This window comes from Sinocyclocheilus rhinocerous, unplaced genomic scaffold (assembly GCF_001515625.1).
Source record: "Sinocyclocheilus rhinocerous isolate Xijiao unplaced genomic scaffold, SAMN03320098_v1.1 scaffold1822, whole genome shotgun sequence".
In the NCBI taxonomy this organism is placed as follows: domain Eukaryota; kingdom Metazoa; phylum Chordata; class Actinopteri; order Cypriniformes; family Cyprinidae; genus Sinocyclocheilus; species Sinocyclocheilus rhinocerous.
In genome coordinates this window covers 294,405-306,350 of record NW_015638936.1, presented here as the reverse complement: position 1 = coordinate 306,350, position 11,946 = coordinate 294,405, and the positions used below count along the sequence as shown (strand labels likewise).

The window sequence follows — 11,946 nt, the reverse complement described above, 5'->3', positions numbered from 1 at the left end:
TTCATTTTTGATTAGTAATATGCATTGCTAAGAACTTAATTTGAACAACTTTAAAGGCGATTTTCTCAATATTTAGATTTTTTTGCACCCTCAGATTCCAGATTTTCAAATAGTTGTATCTCGGCCAAATATTGTCCTATCCTAACAAACCATACATCAATGGAAAGCTCATGTATTCATATTTCAGATGATGTATAAATCTAAATTTAAAAAAACTGACCCTTATGACTGGTTTTGTGCTCCAGGGTCACATATTACATTTTATAATGCTCAGAATCAGATTACAGTTACTTTTATGGATTACATAATTACATATTATTCACACAATGGCAGTAAATCATTCATAATTTATTGATTCTCCCTAATTATTCTTTTTTCTCTCTTAAATTTTCCTAAAAATCCTACTGTGTGTCATACCATTTAGCTTTGACTATATTAACAATATAGGCCATGTAAGAATGGCCATTTAAATCTCATTTAAATCAATTTAATTCATATAAATAAAGTTCTCGGATGAAGGTTAATGGTCATATTGACATGCAGGTAAACTAAGTAAATATTTCCAGTGTTCAAGTGTTTAAATAATTTATTTTACATTTTTATGATTTAATTAATCAATAGCTTTTATCAACTCACAAACCCACTGCAGTTCTTACATTAAGCCCAGTGGTTTAATGTAATGTTTGCATTTTATGATGTTGATAGCATATATATATATTCATTTTTTTTTTCTCTTCGCTTTTTTTCCATATCAGTATAGTATGTTTATTGGTAAGTTTAAAACAAGTTAGATAAAAAGTTATCTAAAAGTAATCTAAAAAGTAGTCAGAATACATTACCTAAAATGAGTAACCTAGATTATGTTACAGTACTAACAACAGTTTTCATCATGTAATCTGTAATCTGTAACGGACTATAATTTGTAAATAATCTCCTCAGCTCTGCATTCAAGCCTTCTGTCTAAAGCAGCAGTTTAGTATTGAAACTAGTTGAACTCTGTGACCTGAGCGCTCAGGAAAGCCTCGAGCGTCTGCAGGAGGCTGGAGCTGGAGCTGAAGTCCACTAGCTGTGCGTCTTCAATCCAGAAGTGTAATAAATCCAAAGTGCGCTGATAGACTTTAGCTCTGTCTGATGAGGGATCTTCATTCGCTCTGCAGTTTCACAATTAATGGAGAACAATTACATTTCATTTCATTTCACTTCTTAGAGATGATTATTTAATTAGTGTTAGACTGTGGATAATTGAGACTTTCTATACATCTTAATTATGAGGGCTTGACAAAATCATTATCTATCTATCTATCTATCTATCTGAATATCAATCAATCTGAATATCAATCAATCTGAATATCTATCTATCTATCATCTATCTAGCATCTGTCTGTCTGTCTATCTATGCACCTGTATAACATTCAATCTAACTGTCAAACTATTTTCAAGCCAACAGCAAAGTATTTCTTGAGCAGTTCAGCTTTTCTAGTTTATTGCGTTACAGTGCTCATATTTATTTATTTGTACCCCAGTGTGCTGTTAAATGTGTCCATTAGAAACCGCAGAAGCTCCTCCGAGGTGCAGAAGTAGCGATACGTGTAGAAAAACTGCTGAATAAACCCCTCGCAGTGAGCATTCCTGTTAGCGTCAGAACAGACGTGTGTGACGAGGGTTACAGTAGCGGCAGAATCATTTGATAAAAACACGCTGCAGTCATACAAGTCATTTGTTAAAAACACGCTGCAGTCATACACACTCAGTACCTGGCGTACAGGTAGGCCATGAGGCCTCTGGCGGTGGCGGTCACTAGCGGGCAGCCTTTGCCCCGGCGCTGCTCACACAGAACGTGCAAAAGCGCAGGATCGTCCAGAGGCGCAGCTCCACACGCAGCCAGAGAGGGCAGCAGAGAGGGCAGCAGAGAGAGCGCCGAACCCCACTGATCCACAGACAACACCTGCAACACCAACACAAAACACCTGCACTACAAACTCAATCACACAACACTTGTGCAATTATAAATACTTGGTAAAATCACCACGCACGGCCTCATATGGCTCACTGCTAATATAAAAAGCTTCTGGCAACAACAAAAAAACAACAATAACTAATCACTCAAATACATTTTACATTTATTTACAAAGATGTGTTAATTTTAAGCGGCTTGCAGTTTATTTAAGGTTCACAGTGTTGAAAATCAAGCCCATGCCATGACCTTGGTGATTTTAGAAACTTCTAAATACTGGATAAATACTAAGAGCTGTGACATGAAATCTGATTGGATAAGCCAAATTTAAAGCCAGGGTTAAATAGAATTGTTTAATTGTTGAAATTATTGTTTATTGTAATTATTAACACAAAACACCTGCACTACAAACTCAATCACACAACACTTGTGCAATTATAAATACTTGGTAAAATCACCACGCACGGCCTCATATGGCTCACTGCTAATATAAAAAGCTTCTGGCAACAACAAAAAAACAACAATAACTAATCACTCAAATACATTTTACATTTATTTACAAAGATGTGTTAATTTTAAGCGGCTTGCAGTTTATTTAAGGTTCACAGTGTTGAAAATCAAGCCCATGCCATGACCTTGGTGATTTTAGAAACTTCTAAATACTGGATAAATACTAAGAGCTGTGACATGAAATCTGATTGGATAAGCCAAATTTAAAGCCAGGGTTAAATAGAATTGTTTAATTGTTGAAATTATTGTTTATTGCAATTATTCTGTTGTTGTTGTTATTATTTTTATTAATAGATTAGTTTTTAAATTCATAATAAATTAGATAGATTACCATTATTATGTAACTTATTATGAACTGATAACATTATTATTATTATTATTAAGAATAAATTAGACAGATTACCATTATTATCTAATTTATTATAAATAGATAACAATAATAGTCTATTATTATTAATATTATTAAACAAATATTGTTATTACTATTTATAAATTAGATTATTATTATTATTATTATTATTACCATTATTATTAGATTATTATTGTTTATTGATAATACATTTAATAGATAATCATTATTATCCAATTCATTATAAACTGATAGTGATATTAATCGATTTGAATAGATATTAATCAATAATTATTATCATCGTCATCATTATTAAAAACTATTATTTTAACAATCAAGCAATTCTGTTTTTCAAAGGCTTGAATTTGGCTCATCCAAACAGATTTCCCTTCACAGTCAGATCTCTAGTTCTTATTATTTAGAAGTTCCTGACAACATCAAGGTCATGGCTGCTTAAGATAAAAGCATCCAATAAATGTAAATGTAGAATATGATTGCTTAGAAAAGTCTTCAAGCCCACAGCAGAGGAAACGCAGCGTGTGCTTTGGCACAAACCTGGAGATATTTCTTGACAGACTGCAGAAACTCAACTTTTTCTCTGAGCTCGTCCAACTGCAGCTTGACTTTAGACACCATCACCTTTGTGTCTGAACCTAGAAAGACAGACGAGCAGCTCAAACACACGAGTGAGGAACGAGGAAAAGCTGTGCTGCAGAATTCACAGGCGGCAGGTTTTCTGTTTGTTCTACCTTTATTTTTCCTCTCTTGCTGAATCAGCTTGTGGTAGAAAGTACTGGTCTTTTTCAGATTTCTGCTCTCAATAATCAGCTGCTGGTGAAGCTCCTGTTTAAGAGCAATGATAAGAAAAGATCAATAACTGGATCTCGATGCTCAACTAAACTGGAAATACATGCAAACTAACCATGCATTGCATTCACAGACAACAGAACACAGGATTAGTGTTTTTATTTCACCAGTTTCCCTGCTGGAAAAAGCCAACTTCACCACGAATCTGGGCTTTGAAACATGGCAGCTGCTTTGTTGCAGGGTTTCCAACACTAACCAGTTTAACTAACTTAACTAACTAGTCCACAATCAACCATCTAGACCAGCTTGGACCAGTGTTATTTTAATATTATTTGAGATACTATTATAGCTTTTATTAATATTTTGAATCAATTTTTATTTATATATTTTCCATGTATTTTAATTTTAAAGTTTTGTTAATTTTTGAAGTTTGAAATGTGCAATTTTAAAACCTCTTAAACTCTGCGGACCCAGATACGGGTCCAAAACCACGTTAAGGCTATACAGTTTATTATTTTTATTTTTATTTTTTTTAAATAATTTATTTATCGTTAAAATGTAGTTTTCATTTTAGTACATCAAGTTTAAACTATGTTAAAATGAGAAATGTTGCATTAACTTTTTTTTATAATTTATTTTTTGATTTAGTAACGAAAATGACCACATAATGACCATAAATGACGGCTTGGAGAAACAAAGTAAAACCACCTTCTATCAGAAGCTAGTTTTAGCTGCGTAGGTGGGCTTTTCAGAACCAGAATGATCTTGATTTCTAGGATAAACAATATGAAGCCAACGTGATGAAGATGTTTGGTAATACTTTGGGGTCAGTACGTTTTTTAATGTAATGAAGTATCTTCTGCTCACCAAGGTTGCATTTATTTATCAAAATACAGTAAAAATTGTAAAATATTATTTCAATTTGAAATAGCTGTTTTCTATGTGAATATCTGTTAAAATGTAATTGATTTCTGTGATCAAAGCTGAATTTACAGCATCAGTATACTCCAGTCTTCAGAGTCACATGATCCTATTTTATATTATATTTTATATGTAGTCTAAAACATTTAATATTTTTGCAGAAACGGTGATACATTTCATTTTTCAGGATTCAGAGATGAATAGAAAGTTCAAAAGAACAGCATTTATTAGAAATAGAAATCTTTTGCAACATTAGAAATGTCTTTAATGTCACTTTTGATCGATTTAATGCATCCTTGCTTAATAAAAGTATCTTGCTGACTCCAAACTTTAGATCAGTAGTGCATGTGATCAGGATGCAGACTCTGTGATCTGAACTCTCTGTATTTGTCTCTATGGTAACAGATCGATGGTCAGCGCTTTGAAGTCCGACTGCAGCTCCGCTCCTCCTGTAGAGCGCCTCAGAAAAACAGCCCTCGACCACCATCAAAGCATCACACACACACTGAGATTATTATCATTAACCCTAAAATCATAAAAACATTTATCACTTGAAACGAAATAAATTTTAAATTAAATTAAATTAAATTAAATTAAATTAAGTGTTTTATTTCAGCTAGTTGCCAAGGCAACATTTCTCATTTCCGTTTAGTTTAACCTGAAGTAATAAAATAAGTAAAACTAAATAAACTAAAACAAATAAATACAAATGAATAAAAACTATAAAACATTAATAAAAAAATAAAAAAACACAACAAAAGTACTAAAAAGTGAACTAAAATTATAGTGAAAACAGAAAATATAAACATTAAATCTAATTTAAAATATTAAAAACTGTAATAGTATCTCAGTGGTACTAAAATAACACTGATAAATTATTTAAATTGTAAATTATTTACATTTTATTTATACGCTATTGTACTGCTTTTAATATTTTGCTAATTATATAAAAAAGTAAAATATACTGTGGGAATAAAACAGTCACCACTGAGAATAAAAATAATTACAAAGAAACAAAAAACAAAACTGATAATTGTGGTGAAAATGTGTTTAATTGTCATGAAAATAGTTTGATGCTCCAAAAAAAAACATCTTAATGGTTCTAAGAGCATGGTTAATTTTATTAAAAATATGTCTTCTTTTTTTTTTAGATTTGGGGGTAAAATATGACCCATGCATGGAAAGATCAGATACCTGTGATTTGTCCTCCAGTGTGGGCGATTGGCTGTGACTGCTGAGTTTCTGTGTGTACTCCAGCACATCCGGACCGAAGCAGTCGTCCCCGTACAGAGCCAGAGCCCAGGAGCCGCGCGGGGCCCGCTGAGGGCCGCTGCAGACCGAGAGCGTCTGCTCAGACATCACAGAGTCACAGTCGTCCGTGTCGGGAGCGAGCCGCGCTTCAGCTGCACAAACACACTCTGCAGCGCCACCGTCTGGAGCCATCAGATCCATCCGCTCTATCACACACACACACACACACACACACACACACACACACACACACAGACAGACACACACACACACACAGATGCTCTCACTGAACCTGACTCCATCACATCGCACCCCAAAACCAACACTATTTCTATTAGAATTTATTTGCATTGTGACCTTTGCATTCAGATTATATTCATATTAATTTCACACATTTATTCTAAAATTCTCATTGTTCATAGCAAAAAAAAAAAAAACCCCACTCTCATTACTGTACATTTATATTTACATTTATTCATTTAGCAAACCGTTTTTTCCAAAGTGACTTACAATTGGGAAATACATAAAGTGATTCATCTTAAAGAGGCAAACAGACAAAGGAAGTGCTCGTAAAACCAAGTTTCAAGCATTGTTCAAATAAGTACAAGCTAGACAGGAAAAGATTAAAGAAAGGAGAAAACAAAGGTTTTTTTGTTTTTTAGGATGAAGTCATATGTAATATGAGATATGTATATATGTGTAATATACTGTAATATGAGAAAAATGCATGCTTAAATGTAACAAACATGCCATGCAATATCTATCTGTCTATCTGTCTATCCATCCATCTATCTATCTATCCATCTATCTATCTATCTATTGGTCCGTCCGTCCGTCTATCTATCTATCCGTTTAAATATCTATCCATTCATTAGTCCATCCATTTATCTATCTTTCTGATTATCTATGCTAACTTTTAAACAAGACATTTTGTATTGACAGACTTGCCTTTTCTATTTCCTTATTTGTTCCTTCTGGTTTTTCACTGGGACGTGTCTATGTGTGATTTACACCTGCTTTGTTTTAAGTGTGTGTGAAACTCATCTACATCTTGAAATTTTCCTTTTTGGGTGAAATCATTTCATTTTTTAAGTTATATTAATTTTATAATTTGTTTCTCCATTGACACCTTTTTCATCCCCTTTTTTTTTTGTTCGCCCCTGCTCTGTGCGTGTGTGTTTGTGTGTGTGTGCGTGCGTGCGTGTGTGTGTGTGTGTGTGATGAGCAGGAGCACAAAGACGAGCTGTTTGGAACGAGCAGAATGGAGATCGATGGGTGACAGACGGGATGAAAACTACAGTCTTCTGCTTTAGTTTCCTGGCAGCTCCTTTCCACTAACAAGCAGCATGAGCTCTCAGTGTCTGGCAGCGCCGAAAAACACTCGCTCTTTTATATTTGCTTTCAACAGTCAATCAAAGTTATAAAACTCTAAAAAACATCTCTAAAACAGGCTATCATTCACCCCTAAACACGAATCAGACTATAACATCTGAGCAGAGATAAATAAAACAGCACTGAATGTCCATCTGAGTAAAACACAATATTTTAAATGCTTCTTTATTCCCTGTTGTTGCCATTTTCTGCACTACATTAAAGGAATAGTTCAGGCCAAAAATGAAAATGTGCTGGAAATGTGCTCACACTCAGATCATCCAAGATCAGGATGAGTTTGTTTCTTCATCAGATTTGGAGAAATGTAGCATTGCATCAGTGTCTCAGCAATGGATGCTCTGCAGTGAATGGGTGCCGTCATGCACTTTTTCACTGGAGGAAGCCTTATTATGGATTATGGACTCATAATTTAGTTAAAAACATCTTATTTGTTTCAGCTTTTGTCTTCTCCAGATGTTAACTGATGGACTGGAGTGGTGTGGATTACTTGTGGATTATTGTGATGTTTTTATCAGCTGTTTGGACTCTCATTCTGACGGCACCCATTCACTGCAGAGCATCCATTGCTGAGACACTGATGCAATGCTACATTTCTCCAAACCTGATGAAGAAACAAACTCATCTTAATCTTGGATTGGCCTGAGGGTGAGCACATTTCCAGCACATTTTCATTAAACTATTCGTTTAAGATTAACCCACATTAATTTACTATGTTGACAAATAGCCTGCACAGCCTTCCCAGAAAAAGAAAGTGGTTTTAGATTTGAATGATGGATTTTTTTTGATGAATGATTGATCAGTTATTTATTTTTCATGTTGATGACAGGAGACAGTCTTACCTTTGTTGTCATCCTCTGATGTCACTTCCTGTGTGTCTCGTCTCCAGCACGTCTCCTCTAGGTTTTGTCCATCTGCTGTTTCTCTGTATTTAAGCTCATGTACTTTGCAGCATTCCGGTTCGTTCTTCATCTTGTCCAGCTGGTTCTCCGGTCGATCTGAAGGCCAGAGGTTTGCACTGTGGTCAAGATGAGCCTTTTCCTCGCTGGACAAACGCTGTCTGGCGCTCTGGAGCGATGCTGCTGCCCTTTCCACCGCCTTCGAGGAGGACTGTTCATCAGAGACGCTGAGAGAGAGAGTAAAACAACACAAGCTCTGTAAGACAGAACATTACACAGCTCAAAACATCTGAGCAAAGCCAATGAATAAACAAAAACAGCACAGCACAGTGCAAACGCTCACAGAAGAGCAGATAACACAACATTGTCCAGTAAAATGTCTAAACGTCTAAAGCCAGTGCAAAAGTAGAAAATAAAACAATGGATAAAAACAAAACAAACCAACATATTATTTATAATGTTTTTAATTCATCTTAGATATTTTGACAAGAAAACATGACAAAAAACACTTTTTAGTAAAATAAATAAATAAATCAACCAGTACTTTTGCACTGTTTTCCAGTAAAATATCTAAACATCAAAAGCTAACTAAATAGGTTTAACTAAATTTTTAAAAATCCACCAATGGATTTAAATAAACTTAATTCAAAATATATTAAACATTAGTTTTTCTTTTTAAGTAAATCTATCTTATTTTAAGGATGTTTAAATATTTTTACTAAAACCCTGACAGAAATACAGATTATGAAATTATTGTTCTGCACTACAGATACAGAAAGCAACACAAAACAATAATAAACCGTCTCCTAACTAAAATCTGCCAATAAATAAATAAATAAAAACTTGAAGATATTATATGTATCCTGTTTTATGAATGTTTAGATAAAAACTGATTAAGAAAATTATTTTTTTGTAGCACAGATACAGAAAGCAAGACAAAACACTGTACTAACTAAATAAATAAAATAAAATAAAATAAACACTTAATTCATGATGTATTATCTTACATGATTTTGCTTCTCAAGTAGACTTATCTTATAAAAGCACAACAAAAACACAAATTATACAAATGTAATCTATAATACAGATCAAGTTTTTTAAATTTTTTTATTTGCCCAACAGATACAGAAAACAAAGCAAAAATAATAAACTAAATAAAATCTGGGGGAAAAAAACCCCCACTTAATTCAAAGATACCATATTTTACACGGTTTTGCTTCTTCAGTAGATTTATCTATGTTTTGGGATGTGTAGAAAAAAACAAAATACAGTTTAAGAATTATTATATATTTTTTTTGCAGTACAGATACATAAATGCATACATAAACAAACAAACAAACCTTCTACTAACTAAAATAAAATAAAAAATAAATAAATTCCTGCATTGCATAAAAAACACTAAATTCAAGACACATTATCTTACACAGCTTGGCTTCTTAAGTAGATATATCTTGCGTTAAGGACGTTGGAGGAAAAAAACAACAACAAAAATACAGTTTAAGAATTGTTTTTTTTTGCAGTACAGACACAGATTTCAATCCAAACATAAAAAAAAATAATAATAAATAAAAAAATTACTAAACCAGTTTTTTTTTCTGCCAAAACACCTACCAGAGAACTGCAGAATGGTTCCTTTATGCTTCACCAGAGCACTGCGAGTTATAAAAACCCGTCTTTTGATCGGAGACACGCTGACGCTCCAGCTCACCTGCGCCGGCGTTTAACCCCTCGTGTCCCAAGCAGAGCGCGTCTGTAACATCCCGAGCCGTTCCAGCGCTGCCGTCTGTCTCCTCACAGCCGCGGATCGGACAGCATGTGATCGCTGTGAGAAAGACTCTATTGTGTGTCTCTGGCTTCATGTGACGCTGTCGGAGCCAGAGGTGAGCGCTGTATCTCTGCCTGATCTGAAGGACTCTCGAGGACTCTCGAGGACTCCAAGCGTCCACTTCAGAGGACCGTCTGTTTCCAGAGGGACCAACAGCTTTTCCTGAAATTATTCTGGCCTGATTACTGATGACGAGTGGAGCGGAAGTGGACATATGTTTGTGTCTCGAGGGTTTCTTGAGAAGGTCTCATGTGACTGAAACTCAAATTCAAAGCTACAGGCGTTTGTGCATTTCAGAAAAACAAACCTGTATGTGAGCTGTTCAATAATGATCATTCATTCATTCATTCATTCATTCATTCATTCATTCAATCATTCATCCATTCATGCATTCAATCATGCATCCTTTCATGCATGCATTCATTCATTCATTCATTCACTCACTCATTAATTCATTTATTCATGCATTCATTTATTCATTCATGCATCCTTTCATGCATTCATTCATTCATGCATGTATTTTTATTTATTTGTTTTGTGCCTTGCAATCTGTATCTGTATAATACAAATATTTTAATCTATATTTTTTTTGTTTTTTTAACATCTCTAAAAGCAAGATAAATCTACTTAATCTACTTGGCAGATTTTATTTATTTAGGAGACAATTAATTTTTTTATTATTTTTTTTGCTTTTCACTCTGTATCTGTACTACAAAAACTATGTTCTTAATCTGTATTATTATTATTGTATTCTTGTGGTTTTTTTTCTAAACATCCTTAAAACAAGATAAATCTACTTAAAAAGAAACAAAACTGTGCTTTTCACTCTGTATCTGTACTACAAAAACTATGTTCTTAATCTGCATTATTATTCTTGTGGTTTTTTTTCTAAACATCCTTAAAACAAGATAAATCTACTTAAAAAGAAACAAAACTGTGTAAGGTTCACTGGCAGATTTTATTTAATTAATTGGCAAACATTTTTTTCTTGTTTTCTGCCTCTGTAATGGATTTTTTTTTTTTAATCTGTATTTTTCTCATGTCTTTCTTACGGAAGAGGATTAGGGCCAAGCTATAATAAAAAAATAAAACCATCTCGAGATTAAAGTCGTTAAAGTTCGAGAAAAAACTCGTTAAATTTCAAGAAAAAAGTCGAGATAAAATGTTGAGAATAAACTCATTAAATAACGAGAAAAAAGTCATTAAATTTAGAGAAAAAAACTCGTTATGTTTCGATAAAAAACTCGTTAAATTTCGAGAAAAAACTCGTTAAATATCAAGAAAAAAGTCGAGATAAAATATTGAGAATGAACTCATTAAATTATGAGAAAAAAATTTTAATTGCGAGAAAAAAAGTCGAGATAAAATGTTGAGAATAAACTCATTAAATAACGAGAAAAAAGTCATTAAATTTCGAGAAAAAAACTCGTTATGTTTCGATAAAAAACTCGTTAAATCTCGAGAAAAAAAGTCGAAATAAAATGTTGAGAATGAACTCATTAAATTATGAGAAAAAAATTTAAATTGCGAGAAAAAAAGTCGAGATAAAATGTTGAGAATAAACTCATTAAATAACGAGAAAAAAGTCATTAAATTTCGAGAAAAAAACTCGTTATGTTTCGATAAAAAACTCGTTAAATTTCGAGAAAAAAAGTCGAAATAAAATGTTGAGAATTAACTCATTAAATTATGAGAAAAAAATGTAAATTGCGAGAAAAAAAGTCGAAATAAAATGTTGAGAATAAACTCATTAAATAACGAGAAAAAAGTCATTAAATTTCGAGAAAAAAACTCGTTATGTTTCGATAAAAAACTCGTTAAATTTCGAGAAAAAAAGTCGAAATAAAATGTTGAGAATGAACTCATTAAATTATGAGAAAAAAATTTTAATTGCGAGAAAAAAAGTCGAGATAAAATGTTGAGAATAAACTCATTAAATAACGAGAAAAAAGTCATTAAATTTCGAGAAAAAAACTCGTTATGTTTCGATAAAAAACTCGTTAAATTTCGAGAAAAAAAGTCGAAATAAAATGTTGAGAAT

The 11,946-nt window shown here is 33.0% G+C and overlaps 1 protein-coding gene across 1 annotated transcript in view; it reads right to left on the bottom strand.

The window, feature by feature from the left end:
- Positions 1-11,946, bottom strand: part of kndc1 (kinase non-catalytic C-lobe domain containing 1) — a 68,741-nt gene that overhangs the window by 10,241 nt on the left and 46,554 nt on the right. Inside the window, exons 16-23 of the mRNA XM_016565409.1 lie at positions 9,789-9,867; positions 8,024-8,307; positions 5,736-5,998; positions 3,563-3,656; positions 3,369-3,466; positions 1,755-1,945; positions 1,519-1,629; positions 1,004-1,151 (exon numbers count right to left, since the gene is read on the bottom strand). Of these exons, the coding sequence (XP_016420895.1) occupies positions 1,004-1,151; positions 1,519-1,629; positions 1,755-1,945; positions 3,369-3,466; positions 3,563-3,656; positions 5,736-5,998; positions 8,024-8,307; positions 9,789-9,867 (1,268 nt within the window). The remainder of the gene's footprint in view (positions 1-1,003; positions 1,152-1,518; positions 1,630-1,754; positions 1,946-3,368; positions 3,467-3,562; positions 3,657-5,735; positions 5,999-8,023; positions 8,308-9,788; positions 9,868-11,946) is intronic.